This window comes from Echiichthys vipera (genome assembly GCF_963691815.1).
Source record: "Echiichthys vipera genome assembly, chromosome: 23".
Lineage (NCBI taxonomy): Eukaryota > Metazoa > Chordata > Actinopteri > Perciformes > Trachinidae > Echiichthys > Echiichthys vipera.
In genome coordinates this window covers 5,672,537-5,689,925 of record NC_139848.1, presented here as the reverse complement: position 1 = coordinate 5,689,925, position 17,389 = coordinate 5,672,537, and the positions used below count along the sequence as shown (strand labels likewise).

General features: G+C 46.5%; 1 protein-coding gene across 1 annotated transcript; it reads left to right on the top strand.

The window, feature by feature from the left end:
- The first annotated feature begins 243 nt into the window (after positions 1–243).
- LOC310964846 (NGFI-A-binding protein 1-like) lies at positions 244–14,276 on the top strand. Its single transcript, XM_083938140.1, is given in 10 exon segments — positions 244–261; positions 455–627; positions 5,803–6,641; positions 6,643–6,699; positions 6,701–6,840; positions 7,030–7,081; positions 8,462–8,581; positions 9,895–10,063; positions 11,371–11,544; positions 11,660–14,276. Coding segments are annotated over 8 exon segments (1,626 nt in total). The 5' UTR covers positions 244–261; positions 455–627; positions 5,803–5,804; the 3' UTR covers positions 11,737–14,276.
- The last annotated feature ends 3,113 nt before the right edge of the window (positions 14,277–17,389 follow it).

Here is a 17,389-nt window from a genome sequence, read left to right as displayed (position 1 = left end):
TTTTCACTTCAGTTCTTTTATTCCAGCTTTTAGTTTCATGCTCATGTGCTTTTATTTTGTAAGGGCAGCCAGAAGTGCGCGTGTGTGGCTGTGTGTGGGTCTGACAGCGGAGACTATTGCAGGGGAGTGGAGAGAGGCTGGGAGAGGACTCAAACACTCACACACCCTCACACACACTCTCACACAAACACACACACACACACACACACACACTCAACACACACACTTGGAGGGGAAGGACGCACCTAAAGACGCACGAAGGTCAGCGGCTCTTTCACTCCCGTTCTGCGCCTTTTCTCTCTCTCAACAGCAGGATAAAGAAAAAGTTTCCACAAAGAGAGGAAGAAAGAGAGAAGAGGAGCCCGCTCCGAGCACGCACAGACACGCACGCGCTCGCTCTTTGGCTTCTCTTTTTTGGTCCTGGGAATAATTTTTCAATTTCTTCCCTTTTTAGATTTTGTCCGTTTTACGCGCTGCGCCGTTCCGGGGGATCCCTCCCTCCTGTGCGGGCTTTTCCGTGTCTGTTGCTCACTCACACCCCAGGTCCTGCGACCATAAACAGGGAAGAAGAAGAAGGAGGAAGAGCCGAAGAAGAACCGGACCAAAAGGGGGCCAACAACTCACCAGGTAGGCACAGTTAGACCAGGTAGATGATGCTTTTTCTGTCCTTTTCTGCACAAACAGCGTCAAATAACCTCTGTGAACAGAGTAGGGACGCGTTATTAAGTATCAGGGGTGTCTCCTGGAGACACGGTAGCATCACTCAGCACCATCCACACGCTGTCATCTCCACTGGAAACACTTTAAAGGAATATCCGCGTGGCTTATAAATAGCTCAAAGTGCCAAATGTGATTCTAAAGTCACTCCACAGACTGGATGAATATCAGAGGAGCGCCTCAGAGCTCAGTTAAGGCCACTCCACTGCACCATGCATGTACATTATTATTATTATTATTATTATTATTATTATTATGTGGATATGATCAGATATAAAGTGCCGTGACAGTGAGCACCGTAGAGAAGTCGATAATGTTGTGTTTAATAGATTTGTACTCAGTCTGATGTTAAGATGCTTTCCAGGACTAAGGAGACACACACACACACACACACACACACACACACACACACACACACACACACACACACACACATGGTCACCAGGTCCTAGTCATGATTTCAACATGGCTCCACATTGAGAAACTGGGAAATTCCTCCTCCTGATAGTGAAATCACAGTATTCCTCACTTCAGATAAGGCTGGGCTGCTGCGTGGCACTACACCTGGAAAAATACACATCAGCCTCTACGTGTGCATGTGTGTGATCTAAGTGTGTGTGTGTGTGTGTGTGTGTCGATGCACGCCTGCTTCTCCAGGTGAAAAGTCAAACTCACCAAACTCGCTTTTGTGAAGCAGGACCTCAATTAGAGGCTGTCATTCACAGCTACACACACACACACACACACACACACACACATACACACAGAGACACACACACACACACACACGCGCGCACACACACACACACACACACACACACACACACACACAGAGACACACACACACACACACACACACACACACACGCGCACACACACACACACATACACACAGAGACACACACACACACACACACACACACACACACATACGGACACACACACACACACACACACACACACACACACACACTTGTGCTGTGATAAAAATGGAGTAAGATGGCAGGCTGTGTGATATCGGTGTGGAGAGTGTTTGTTTCTCAGTGAAGTGAATGAACCCCGTTTTTAAAGCTGCAGGATTGTTTGATTCTCAGACAGACGTCACGTTCATCTCGGACTCTTCACCGGCTGCACACACAGGAGTTCACACTGCAGCTAAATATACTTATTCAATTCACACATCTGCGCTTTATTTTGAAGGGAAAAAAAACCCAGCAGGTAACACAGTCTCTGTTGGCTGCAACTAAAACGTAGTGCCATTGTTTTGTCTGTGAATGTATAGATTTATCCTATTCATATAGATTTATCCTCTCACACAGTGACACACTTATCTACCTCATTTAACAGCCCAGACACACTTATATTCAATGTACTGTAATATATGTCAAAGAAAATCATCAAATCCTCATTTTTAAGAAGCCAGAACCAGAGAATATTCAACTTGAATGCTTGAAAAAGGACTTTAACCATTAACCTGTTCTCAGATCAGTGTAAAAAGCTGCATTTTGGGCTCAGATGTGTTTAAAATTAGTGTCAAACTGTCGATATGTTTGATTTAAGGGCTGGTAGGTGGTGAGGTGAATGTCTGGTTAGTGTTGTCGGATGGTGGAACAGCGTCGTCATCCTCCTCCTCTTTGCTGAGCTGATTCTGCAGCTGCAGCTTCTTTACGTCGAGTTTGGCTCGTGCACTTTGAGGACGTGTGAAAGTACTTCACCCATTTCGGCCGCTTGAACCCACGACCTCGTTCTTTCGGTCTGGGTTGGGTGGGTTTCCTAAGGAGGGGGTCTGGAGTCTCCCTTAGAGAGAGGGGGAGAAGTTCAGCCTCCGTGAGGAACTCGGAGTAGAGCCGCTGCTCCTTTGCGTTGAAAGGAGCCAGTTGAGGTGGTTCAGGATCATCTAGTAAGGATGAACCCTGGGCGCCTCCCTAGGGAGGTGTTCCAGGCACGTCCAGCTGGGAGGAGGCCTCGGGGAAGACCCAGGACCAGGTGGAGAGATTAGATCTCCACACTGGCCTGGGAACGCCTCAGGATCCCCCAGTTAGAACTGGAGCTGCTGCCCCTGAGACCTGATCCAGGATCAGAGGCTGAAGATGAGATGAAAGTACTTCACTTACTCTCCAGGTGTCCAGACAAGCGTGCACACTCCCCTCCGTCCATCCAGAACGGGTGTAAAAACTTTAACCGTCAGACGTTATCGGACGACACTTCGTACAAAAGTTTCAAGCATCTTGACTCTGGATATAAATCAAAAATACACACATGCATGTTTTCCATCTGCAGCTTTAGTCTCAACCTTCACAAGTTCTGTTTCTACACGTCCTGTAAACACTTCACTGCACTTACACTCTTTACTCAGCTACATCTATTTCTAACAGCTGGAGTTGCTTTACATACAAAACATGACAATGCATCATGTTTTTAGAAGTTCACCATGTGTTTGTTACGGTCTTTTACACTTTATACAAACTCGACCCCCTACAGCCATAACATGCTCTTTAACAGCATCTGTTAGACTTTTATTCTGAAATAGAGACTTTTAGTTTGAAATTATTGTAATTATCCCAAATCTAAGCTGTATCATATAGGTGTGATTATCCAGCAGTATGAGTACTTTTACTTTTGGTGCTTTAAGTGCATTTAGCTGATGATACTTTACATTTTTAATGCAGGACTTGGGCCTTAAAAGGAGTTTTTTTAAGTGTGTTACTGATGCTTTTACTTCTTCTGCCTCTGAATTCACCATTCATGATATGTGTCCTTAAATAAGGAGCAGCTTTACTTTACTACATGGATGCATTTCTAAACTTCTAAACACACCTTTTGACACTTTTATAGAGTCCAACGTGTGTTTTAAAAAGCATAAATAAGTTACCTTGTTGCCATAATTCCACTTCCTGCGTGAGCATCATTGGTGCTCGTGCACACAGCTCCTGCATGATGTCACTTCCTCTGACCCTCTGGGTGTGAACACCTCTCTCGTTTGTGTTGACGCAGGTGATGAGGATGAAAAGTTGTTCTCAGGCCAAAAAATGAGCATATCTTTAAATCTGGTTCTGTTTACGTCCCCGAGATCTCACTGTAATTATTTTAAAGATCATCATAAATGTTACATTTCATGTTGCAGCAGACGTGTTTGGTTGTCACACACACACACACACACACACACACACACACAGTATGACGTTGGCGGCGTTACATCTCTGTGTTGATGTGCAGCTGTGAAGCTAAAACGAGGAAACATGAATTCAGTTTCCGTCTTTACTGTATTCCAGATGTGTGTGCTGTGATGATCCAGTGGTGTCAGTGAAACACACAGCAAACGTCCCGGTGTCCTGTTTCTGTGTCTGCAGGTCAAACGTCAGCAGCACAGAGCTCCCTTAGTGAAACGACACACAATCATTTCAAAAGTCAAATAAAACTTAATAAAATGAAGATGAAACAATATTAAATTAATATATGAATAAAATATAAAATTATACGAAATACAATCATTTAAAAAGTCAATATAACAAAATATTTTTTTAATAAAATGAAGGTAAAACAATATTAAAATAATATATAAATCAAATATAAATACATAAATAAATCATAATAAGAAATATAATATATAAATATTTTTATTTTATATCATTTTATATTTTTTATTTTGTTTTATTTGTATTTATATTTTATTTATATATTAATTTAATATATATTATATCTTCATTTTTATTTATTTTTTAAATATTTTGTTATATTGAATTCTTTTTATTTTTTATTTGGTTTTATTTGTATTTATATTTTATATATATATATATATATATATATATATATATATATATATATATATATATATATTAATTTAATATTGTTTTAGCTTCATTTTATTTATTTTATTTATTTTTTTTAAATGATTTTATTTCATTTTCTCCTGTAGAAAACACTTAAAGGCTTAAGTTTTCCTCAGCTGAGGGAAAACATTAATGCATTTACTGCACAGACAGAGATCTTACAGCATGCACACATATACATGTAACATACACACTTTAGTGTGTGCAGAGAAGCAACACATGCAGGTCAGAGGTGCCTTAAGTATGTGTGGTTGTATAAAACTCAAGGTAGAGATCACTTCAGTCACTTCAGTGTTCTCTCAGGCAGCCGTCGTCGTCTTCCCGACTCAGCCAGGCCTGGCTCCCTGGGCTGAGGCTCTCTGGGCCTATTCTGGGCGAGGCGAGCCCACCACCTACACATCCTGCAGGGGTGGAGAGAGGCATGTGATCCTCCCAGCAACCCGGGCCTGCTGACTGCCACTCCTCTGTCAGGCCTCCGCAGGGCCTCACATGCACATAGGAAGAGTCAAGACGGAGCCTCCGCTTTAGCTTTTGCTCAGATTTAAGGTGGCAAGCGACGAAGATTTGGCCCAGATCGAAGTGTGTCTTTGCTTTGTAAGGCTGGAGAGTGGAGGCAGGGTGAATGACAGCGAGGATGAATACTAATCTGACAGCCACACACGTTCATTCACATGGCTGCGAATTTGGAATCTGGCCTGATGTGTGCAGAGACACAGTGGATTAAAAATAACACATTTTCAGTGTTTTATTACGATGGGCATTCAAGCAGAATGTGGCATGGAACCACAGCTCGTTAGCACATCAATGCTGCACAAGGATACGGCTGCGTAGTCTTTAACCCATGCACCTACAGAGCGTCTTTGTGTCTTTACCCACACATGAAATATGAACACGTTCAAGTTAAAACTGCTAAAAAGGTGCATGTGACTAAACATTCTCCCCTGGACCATTCAGTCTAAAAATATCAGGCACCTTTTCACTCACCTGCTGAGGCCTGATAAAGTGCAGCCGTGCACCTGCCAAGAATAATCCGCATCGTCCAAATATAAGTCATGTGTAATATGCCTCCGTGTCAGTTTACTGAGGTGGTTTGGGTACAGAACCAGGTGTGAGTGGAGGTAGAAATGAGATATTTTGTTTTAAAATGTATTTATTTACACATACAATGCCTTTCCCCCTGTTTCCTGTATTTGTGCTAAGCTAAGCTAACCATGAGAGAGGTGTGGATCCTTACCTGTTGTGCCCCATCCCTCAGGTATGGCAGCGGTGTTGCCGAGAACCCTGGGTGAGCTGCAGCTCTACAGGATCCTGCAGCGGGCGAACCTGCTCTACTACTACGAGGCCTTCATCCAGCAGGGCGGCGACGACGTGCAGCAGCTGTGCGAGGCCGGGGAGGAGGAGTTCCTGGAGATCATGGCCCTCGTCGGAATGGCCAGCAAGCCGCTACATGTGCGCCGCCTGCAGAAGGCGCTGCGCGACTGGGTCACCAACCCGGCCATCTTCAACCAGCCGCTGACATCGCTGCCCGTCTGCAGCATCCCCGTCTACAAGCTGCCCGAGGGCTCGCCCACCCTGCTCAATGCGCAGGACAGAGCCAACACCGCCAGTGTCAAGATGCCCAAAGCTGTCGCCGCCGCCTGCTCTGACCCGGGGAGGCTGGATGTGGCGCGGGACAAAGTGTCAGCCGGGTCGCCCCTGCAGGGCAGCAGCGAGACTCGGTTCTGGTCAGGCCACAGCAACGACAGCGAGCACAGCCTGTCGCCGTCAGATCTCGGCTCCCCGTCCTCGCCGAGAGACGGGTTAGAGGCTCTGGACGCTGCGGCCGTCCAATCAGTCCTGGAGTGTGTGGACAGGATGGCACCGGGACTTCCTAAGACGGACTTAGCTGAGGTCAAAGAGCAGCTGAAGAACAACAAGAAACTGGCAAAGATGATTGGACACATCTTTGAAATGAGCGACGATGAGCCACGGAGGGAGGAGGAGATCCGTAAATACAGCGCCATCTATGGACGCTTTGACTCCAAGAGGAGGGATGGCAAACACCTGACACTGCACGAGGTTGTCCACAAAAACCCCGTCACTGCTTTAACTGATCCATGACTGTGTCCTGGTTGAGAGGGTCCTTGAGCTTTCTGTTTTTCTAACTGTGTGTTGTGCAGCTGACGGTGAACGAAGCGGCGGCCCAGCTCTGTATGAGAGACATGGCTCTGCTGACACGTCGAGACGAGCTGTTCGGACTCGCCCGCCAGATTTCCAGAGAAGTCACCTACAAATACACCTACCGCACCAGCAAGTGAGTAACCCCGCTCTTACCGGGACGGAGACAAGTCCTATCTGATGTTTCCGTTTGGTGGTGAAGAGCTGATTTGAGATTTACAAATCAATACGCCGTTGTTTTGCTCTCTGCCTGTTGAAGAATGAATCAAGCATCCATTAGCTCTGTAGAACGTCCTGAAGGGTATTTCCTGGTGTGTCTGTGCAGGTCTCGCTGTGGAGACAGAGACGAGCCGTCCCCTAAAAGGATTAAAACAGAGGTAAGGGCATCGCTGCAGGTGCACTCTTAAACGTGTGTTTGATGACGGACACTTCATCTGCAGAACGAAGGAAAGTTTCTCTGTGCTCTCCTCCTCAATCTGAGATTAGGATCTTCTTTTGTCTTCCCCTGCTCCACTTCTTCTTCTTCTGCGTGTTCCTAACAAAGCAGAACCATAAAAAGGCATCACTTCCTGTGTGTCCCCGACGACGTTTAGAAGATTTCCTCTCCTCCGCGTGTGTTCAGTCGCTGTTGCAGTCATTTGAAATACTGATTAAAGGCATTTAATCTCTACTTTTGGTTGCTTGTAATAAATAATGTTAATTTTCAATATTTTAAGTGTAAAGACACAAGGTTGGCAGATGGCGCTCGTCTGTGCGGCGCTATCATAAACAGAGTACAAAGCGAGCTCTCAGCGCTCCTCTCCTGACACACTTGGCTCCCAGCGTCTTCTCTGAGCTCTGAATGGCTCCTCTCAGCTTTGGAAACCGATGATGGAAAACATGTGGCGGCTCTGAACTCTGTAGGGATTTTCACCAAGACGGAGAGCCGCGCACGAACCGACACCTGCTCACAGAAACTACTCCGAGCTCCCAGAAGGAGGGAGCTCCTGCCAAATTCACTCTGCAGAATCAGAAAAACTCCACTTTGCTTTGTTTTATAGTCAAAGGAAATGCAAACGGCGTAGATGTTATAGTTATTTTAGGTGGGGAAGCCTGAGTTTGACGCTCATAGCACTCTTCCACTCGTCCACTCGTCCACATCCGATTAATCCACAAGAGCCAGCTGGTAAACTTTCAATGTTTTACTCCAAAAATGCAGGAAAAACCACAGAAAAATAAATTATCACAAAATGAATATGAATCGCGTCCTATTCACGATATGAGTGAGACAAAGAAGCGAGAGAGGAGTCAAAAACCTTCACGGCTCCACTCCCCGCTCGTCCTGACGAACCACAAAGGTAACGTTAACTCGTGAGAGTGACGTATTAAAGGTGCAGTCTTCACAAAACACAAATACATCCGTCCACAAAGATAGTATTTACCAAAACATAAAGAAACTGCTCCGTTATAAGCAAACCACATGTATAAACTGTACTTATTCTTAATCCTTCTAATGAACTTAAATTATTCTACCAACAACAAATAACTGCATTTGGGCTCCTACAGTTACAATATGTTAACACTGGAACCAGCTTAAAGCACAGATCAGGTGTCATTTATGTGTCATTGGAGAGAGAGAACGTCTCCTCATGTCGTTAAACTGCTCAGAACAGAGGACTGTGTCTTTAGCGTGGGAGCTCAAATCTGACCCGTGATCCGACACTTTACCGGGTCTCTAAAAAACTCATCACGACCTTCTCCTGTCCGTCTTCCTTCAGGAGAACTTCTTCGACATCCAGGAGGCGCTGCAGGCCATCCACATGAGGCAGGAGATGCTGAGGGAACAGCTGGCCTGCGCCAAGTCGAAAGGAGAAGAGACGGTGGGACGGAATCTGCAGGTAGGCAGACGGATAACGTCGAACGCACGGTTGAAACGACTGTGGGTGAAAAGTCCCAAACCCACCGGACATTCAGGGATTTCAGGGGGCGTCGTCACAAAACCAGGGAGTGGATTTCTAATTCTTCAACTCATCCGAAGGCCAGTCCGAGACGGTCAATGTCAGTTAGTTAGTTTGACAAATTAAAAAGCCTCTTACTAGCTTTCTCCCCACATTTCACGGCCTTCATCCGTGGGTAGAGTCCGCTCTGTTGTCAGCTTTGAAATTTCACCCTCAGTTTCTCTTCTTTCCAGCAAAATAAGCAACAAATACCATCGCTTTAATCCTGTTTTCAAGCCTTTATTATATAGGATAGACAGGAAATGGGGTGAGAGAGGGGGGGGGGGGCATGCAGGAAAGGGCTGCAGGTCAGAGTCGAACCTGCAGCCGCTGCCTCGAGGACCTTCAGCCTCTTTACACAGGGCGACTGCTCTAACCGCTGTTCCACCAGCCGCCCCATAATCCGGTTTTATTGTACCTTCAGTGCACTTGTGTTATAAGCCCTCGCAGACGGCCTCCCGTCCAGTCACAGCGCACCACCGTAACCACGCTGATGACAAAGAGGGAACGTGAAAACAAAAGGTGCGTCTCTGAAACAACTGTGCGTCATCCGCTGAGTTTACTCACCGACGGACACGGCGACGGATCCCCGTGTGAGCAGATGTTTGTGGCAAAAGGATCCAGTTTGATCCCAGTCATGTGTCTTTATTGGTTTCCAACGCTGCTCCTGCTGCGGCTTCCTCCTCATTAGAGCCGGAGTGTAGGAGGAGAGCTTTGTGATAACTCATTACCCAGAAAACACGTTCATATGTGGAGCACACATGCTCCTCCGGGCGCGCCGCCTCATACGGCTGCAGTTGCACTTGTCATTTCGATGCTGTCAGAGGCAGAGAGGACTTGACGGCTGCGTTCACAGACGCACGCCCTCATCAGACGGGGAGGATGTGGAGCACGTCACTTAACAATCTAAGCTGACTGACAATGAGACATTTTTATCGCTGCACATTTCAGGAGTCTTGACTTCATGCGTGTTCGTCTGTGTGGATGCTTAATGACTGCCTGGAGCTGGAGCGATGCTTCTCCAGGCCGCGTGCGAGCAAACGTGCTCAGCTTCTTTAATGAACTGTGTTTATATTTATCTCCATCCTCCGTAAGCGATCCATTTAGCAAAGCTCCTCTTCACATCAGAAACAGCAGGTCAGTCTGGGGTGAGCACGTGACAAACCCCAGTTTCCACCTCTTGATTCTTATGATGAAGTGTTTGTGTGCATCAGATGCAGCTGGAGCGTCTGCTGGCGAGGCAGATGGAGATCTTGCAGGACGCCGCCGTCCAGGAGCGACTCCAGGCTCTGGACTGGAGGATCCCCCCCGCTGCCTTAAAGTACCTCAACGACGCCCAGAACACCAACGGAGCCGCCGCCGACGCCAACAGGGACAACCAGGGTAGGACACGTGAGGCAGAGGGAGAGAGAAAGGAATATTGCACATTTGTTTTAGTGGAAAATCGGCGTCTGAGGTTGAAAATTACAATATTTATTTCACAAAAACAAACCCACGTGGCTCCGGTTTCCATGGCCACGCACCAACCACACAGGGGTCAGTGGGGATATTTACATAAGTCATTTGAAGATGCCCAAGTAATCGTTTAATTCCAATTATGTTTTATTTTTAACGTTTTCCCTGGGGAACCACAGTGACATGTTCATCATTTGTATGTTGTGAGACACTCAGGACTGATGCGTAGTGTGGAGTTTACCTCTCCCGTACGTCTTCCAGTTCAGGCAGGACGATAAAAACGTGAAACATTTCCTATAAAGCATGAATGCCACCTTAGCTTGAGGGTTTTTTTTGTCCAACCAAGAGAAAACATCCAGCTGTGGTTGAGAGAAACCAACCTGAAGCCACTTGATCTTTTGTAAAGTGCTGATTTGAAGAGTATCTCGTGTCGTAACAGCCACAGGATGTGTGCGTGGCTGCGTGGCTGCGTGGCTGCGTGGCTGCGCGGATAGAAACGACACCCATAGGTGCTGATTTTCCACACCCAGTCGTGGCAGCTGTCCCTTTTTATCTCCCCGGCTCAGAAGCAGAGAGAAGAAGAAGCATCGTTATTATTCAGGATCCCATTCTCCTCTGGGCCTCCTCTCATTTTCATCCCTTTGCTCCTTCACCCACTCCCGACAGCTCATTATACCGCTGTACCCACAAATCCCACAATGCACCTGTAATTATCACGCCCACGCCTGTTTACCTCCAGCCAGTTGCCTGGAGGGGGGCGTCTCTCTCTCTCTCTCTCTCTCTCTCTCTCTCTCTCTCTCTCTCTCTCTCTCTCTCTCTCTCTCTCCTCCCCCTCTTCTTCTCTGCTTTCCTTCCCTTTTCTTCTTCGTGTCCCTTTTCTTTTCCTTCCCTTCTTGTTTTGTCTCTTTCTCTCCTGCCTGTCCTCACCTCCTTCCTCTCCTGTTTTTTTCATTGTATTCTGTCTCTTCTTGTTTATACATCCGTCTCTTCTTAATCTTTATTATTTCCTTCCTTGTTTTATATTCTCTCCACATCGCTGTCTCTCCATATCTCAGTAGAACAGCTCCACTTGAGGGGATTGAACATGTGAAACAAAGCCCTCGTTAGATCAACATCTGGGTGCATGTTTGCTCTTATTCCACCGGTTTCTCTTCAGGCTAATTCTGACGGACGATTTGTCATAAATTGGTAAATAGAAAACATTTGTCTTGTGTGTTTCATGTGTGTCCTCTCAGACGAGCGACCAATCAACCTGCGCGTGGTCAGTCAGAACATGCAGGAAGGCGACCTCCCGTTGGGCAAGCAGCTAGCCAATGAACTCAAGCGGCACCACAACCACAACCACAACAACAACAACAGCAACAACAACAACAACAACAACACAGACGAGACCAAAGCACCAGCAACAGGTCAGAGATGTGAGGGCCTAGCTGCAGCTGTTTTCCAGGCTTTACAGTGGGAAGAACATTGTATTTGTTGTACAAAGCTTCATGCTGCATCCTAAATATTTATCTCTGTCTTCAGAAAATGGAACGTCGCAGCGAGCGTCCAGCAACGCAGACAAGAAGACCATCAAGTCAGAGCCGGAAGACTCCACATAGTGCCTCCCGCCTCGCCATACCCCCAGCCCCGCCCTTCGTACCCGCCCCGTGTCATTCTACTCACACTTGACAGTATGCAGTTATTACCCATCAATAGATACTAAGCAAGCACAGACACAGTAGAGCCTTAACAACCAATGTTGCCTCATAGATAGCATTTATTTTTCTTTGATTTTGTTTCCAAAGTATTTGCCAAAGCACCTGGAGAGCAGTCGAGGAGCTCTCGGTGCTCTGCAGGTCTGCAGCTCTGTTGATCGGTTGTACGCGTTAGACGTAGACGTAATTTAAGAGTGATCTGTTCGTGTGCTCTTTACCTCCGTCTGCGTGTTGCATCTGTTCTTTCTTTGGACAGCCAGGCTGCAGGCTGCGATGCCGGGGCTGAGTCTTAACTCAGACGTAGATTCAGAGATGAGATGGAAGCAGAGACGTCGGTAACATTTAAACGACTACCATGTAGCCAGTGTTTGAAGGCCTTCAATCACTTGCACCGTAAAGGTGAAGGGGCAGATGGTGCCAATATGGACACATATTCCCCGTGTGCAGTGTTTCTCCCACAGATTTATGGCCACAATAGCAGTGGAGCCCCTCACTTTGGTGCAGACTGGAATATCCTGATAATTATCGGTTTGGTTCTGATGTTTATGCAGTGACCAGTTATCCCTTAAGGTTTCATCTTGTGCCGTACCTGCAAAACTAACCATATTCCCACCAGCCTCAGTGGTGCTAAAGGAACAACTGCTAGCATGCTAACTAAGATGCTAGCCACAGCAAATATTGCATTAGACTTTAGCTTGAAACGCATCATAATAATGGTAGACACACAAAGCGTTACCTGATTCTGAGATGCTTGTCCAGCAGTGTATTTGAGTGTATGCACACAGACATTCACACTGTTTTCATGACTTTACCAGGAAAGTAATTCTTAAAAAAATAAATTAAAACCTACCAGCAACAGCCAAAGATTTAGCAGTATTTGGCAGGCGGCCTATTGGACATCACCCCGCGTCCTCTGAGCCTCCGTCATTCTCCCAAACATGACTTCCGTCTGCATTTGTACTGTAACGCAAAAGGTGTGAAAGTACCGTAGGGAGATGGAGTTAGGACTCAGCCCGTTTAGCAGGTTTTTTCTTCTGTCGTTCACTTCAAAGGGTAAAAGAGGAGCGGTGGGATGAATCCTCCCGTCCTCGCTCTTGTCTTGTGTATATTTATGGAAGGTCATTTAAGAGGAGGATGTACAGGAGCTGTTGTGGAGTAGCAGCCGGGGACCTCTGTCGTCTGTCCTGGGCTGGCACGCCGCGCCCCAGCTCGATGCTTCATTTCACTTTGTAATTTAGCGAAACACTGCTGTTAAAGCGAAACCACGCACCTGCAAACAGGGAATCTTTCAGGAATAAATATGTGTTTTTCTTATTTTTAGACATGATCCAACAAGCTTTCAGCACAAAATCCACTCCCTACGTAAACTTCTGCATATGAAATATTGCAAGTATGTGGTTTTTCAACAAAAGCAGCCAAAAGCAGAGTTCCTGTTTCTTGGTGTTGTTGGCGGAGCAGCAGCCCGGAGTCTGTAAATAGTGACGTGATAACAAATAGTGCTAGCCTAATCTCTCCACCAGGGTTTCCTCTGTCCAGTGTAACTTTGCTGTAGATGTTTGGTGTCGATACAGTGTTCATGTGTGTAGAGCAACAAGAAAAAAGAAAACTTAAGTGTCTCTGAGGAAAAATACAACAGTGTGAAAGTGTCTGGTATATAAACACCTGCATTACATGATGATAATGTTGATTAGCCTTAGCTCTTAACAGTGTTCAGTCCACCTGTGATGACCATCAGTGCATATTCCAAAAGTGTGTTTTTGCTGTTTAGAGGTAGATGCATAACAAATAAGTGTTCACTGTGTTTTTATGTGTTTGCCACACTGTGTAAATACGTCTACAGATGATAATAATGTCCAGACAATTTGGTCTGACCCTCCTGTCCCCTGACTCCCTGCACATAGTTTAGTCTCACTCAGTGTAATGGCAGACCAATGCAATATTTATGTAAGTAATAAGTCTATTTGCATACTATATGGATCCATTCTTCTGTTATGTGCTCAGTAACTGTACGTCTGTCATGAACGTCAGGGTGGGGACTCACTTCCCACCCGGGAGATGTTTGTGTCGCCTCTCTTTGGCGCACAGGGCACTGTATTTGTATTTAAAGACGTCGTGTTCTTTTCATGAAACTCCATGAGGTGGTTTTGTTTCAGCAGCCGCCGTGGCGAGGAGCGGGCAAGGGTGTGTCGTCGATCTAGTTTGCTCAAGCTAAACACGCGTGGTGCGGTCTGTCTCTGGCCTGGTTGGCTCAAAAACACTGGCCTAGTCCGCGTGACTGTTGTACGCATGTGTGACCTGCCGTCTCACTGATCACCGTTCTCCTCACTGTTTATTGTAAAGTGATAGATTAGGCTTCACCTAGTTATGCACCTGTTTTTTAAACACTAATATATTTTATTTGTTATACAGCACATAAACATTAAACTTTATTTTTTTGAACTCTATTGTGAGGTGCGTTCTGTGTTCAATGCTCATCAAGGAGCTGAATCGGAGCTCTTCAGGCGCACTCATCATCCAGCAACAACTCTGTCGGGGCCGTTGAGCAAGGCAGGGTGGAGCTGGATCCAAGCTTTCCAAGTGATGGGATGAACAATTCAGCTTCCTTTAAAGGAGCGTCTCTGTCTTCTTCTGGTCTTTTTTCGTTGTTGCACTGAGATGATTCCCTGCGCAGGCCCATTTACATCAGCGTCACATCGACACATTGTGAAACTGGCGGATGACTCACTCTGACGCAGGTCCTTTTCACATACTTCCCATCATCCTCTCTCTCTCTGGCTCTCGCTCTCTCTCCACTCCCTCCATTTCTCCCTTCACACACACACACACACACACACACACACGCACACACAGTAGTAGACAGATATTCTCTGGAGAATAGCTCGAGAACACCCATGCTGGTTGCTGCTCACAGTGGCAGCCCTGCTCGGCGCTCAAACGTCCACCCCTCCCCTCCCTGTCCTCCTCCTCCTCCAGTGCAAGTCACTGATGATGATGTGTTGCTGTGGCAACGGCTGGAGGTGGGCGGCTCCACGGGCGGTGGGCGGAAGCCAGCCGCTAAGCAGCGTGGGAGGGATCTGCCGAGCGCACCCATCACCCTCATTTTGAAAGGAGCAGGAAGCTGACTGCTTTTGAGAAGGTGTGGGTGTCGGTGAATTATCACCTCCCCTCCCTGCAGCTTCGTTAGGGATCGCCTCGTTTCTCTCCCTGCCTTCCTTTTGTTTCCTGCTTCACTGCTGCGTGCACTGATCATACAGCTGCAAAAATAAACTTTGAGAGCTGCTGTTAGTTTGAAAAAGTCATAGTTTTCACACCGAAGGTCTCTCAAGACTTGAGAAACAAAAAGACACAACACTGAAATTGGAAAAACAAATTCGTTTTTGAAGGATTAGGTGGGTATGGAGAGGCAGGTGGGTACGGAGAGGGTGGTGGGTCTGGAGAGGGTGGTGGGTATGGAGTGGATGGTGGGTATGGAGAGGATGGTGGGTACGGAGAGGGCGGTGGTTACGGGGAGGGCGGTGGGTACGGAGTGGATGGTGGGTACGGAGAGGGTGGTGGGTACGGAGTGGATGGTGGGTACGGAGAGGGTGGTGGGTACGGAGAGGGTGGTGGGTACGGAGAGGGTGGTGGGTACGGAGAGGGTGGTGGGTACGGAGAGGATGGTGGGTACGGAGAGGGTGGTGGGTACGGAGAGGACGGTGGGTACGGAGAGGGTGGTGGGTACGGAGTGGATGGTGGGTACGGAGAGGGCGGTGGGTACGGAGAGGGCGGTGGGTACGGAGAGGGCGGTGGGTATGGAGAGGGCGGTGGGTACGGAGAGGGCGGTGGGTAAGGGGAGGGTGGTGGGTACGGAGAGGGTGGTGGATATGGTGGAGGTCAAGTTCTTCCACACCAAACTGGAAACCCACTTCTTTCTTCTTCATCCACGTCCTTGCATCTGTATCGTGCAGCAGCAGCCGGGCTGATAATCTAATCTCTGCAACTGCAAACAAGGGATTTTTTTAAACTGAAAATGTAGAAAATGTTGGAATTACCCTTTAATTCCTGACCTTGATAACTTAGAGTTTTGAGCCACAGAGTTTGCGTTTCTTCCGGTGCGTTTAGTCCAAATGAATGGATGTTTCATGTTTGAAGAGAAGCATTATTAGTCAGCATGAGTGTGTTTGCTTTATCCTGGTTTGAGGTCCAGGTGGGTGGAGTTTACCGAGATGCAGATAACGTCAGATAAAAGTTTGGATCCACAGAAAAATAAACTGAAACAACTTCTAAAATTCTTTCCAGTGAGTAATCTCTGTTGTAGGTCAGTCTGTGTTTTCCTCCATCCACCCAGGCTGTGAAACCGGGTCAAAACAAACATTATAACTATCAGAAAACGTCTCTTTTATCGGTTTACATTAAAGGTGTTTGACCTGACGATTTATGAAAGGGTCGACTGTTTAAGAAATCTCACTGAAAAATACATAATTCATCAATTAAAAAGGAGCATATGATACAAATGTCTGCACAGTGGTTCCCAGAAATCTATCAGAGAGGAGAACAATAACCCCTAACCCACAGAGTACGTTATTACGGATCACTGCCGGGTATTTAAGGGGACTCTTCTGTCCGCCTGTGCCTGTTGCCTGTGAACTAATGCAAAACAATTCCCAACCATGAGATGGTGCTGTAACTATTTTATTAAAGACGGACAGAGACGCCATCTGCTGAGGAAACTACGGTCTAAATATGTGCAGTACCACAATCACTCACATGGTGTCACACCAAGACAGGACGTGCAGATATGCATCTGTCTGTGCTGCTCACTGGGGATTCATACGGATTTATAAGGCACTTTAATTCACTCAATTATTATAAAGGCTGCATTAAAATATGCACTGACATATTCTCTGATAGCATCAACTTGCTGAAATCATGAAATCATCACAGGTGGCGCAGGCCAGGGGCAAAAAAGGAAGAAAGGGCCACATAAGGCGCCTCCTCACCACTAAAGAAGGCACTTTAGCACACGTTTAGGCTCTTAGAGGACACTTTAGCACACATTTATGCTCCTACACTTTAACACACGTTTATGCTTCTAGAGGACACTTTAGCACACGTTTATGCTCCTAGAGGACACTTTAACACACGTTTATGCTCCTAGAGGACACTTTAACACACTTTTAGGCTCTTAGAGGACACTTTAGCACACGTTTAGGTTCCTAGAGGACACTTTAACACACGTTTTGGCTCCTAGAGGGCACTTTAACACACGTTTAGGTTCCTAGAGGACACTTTAACACACTTTTAGGCTCTTAGAGGACACTTTAGCACACGTTTTGGCTCCTAGAGGACACTCTAGCACATGTTTATGCTCCTAGAGGACACTTTACCACACATTTATGCTCCTATAGGACACTTTAACACACGTTTATGCTCCTAGAGGACACTTAAGCACACGTTTTGGCTCCTAGAGGACACTTTAACACACGTTTAGGCTCCTACACTTTAGCACACATTTATGCTCCTAGAGGACACTTTAGCACATGTTTATGCTCCTAGAGGACACTTTACCACACATTTA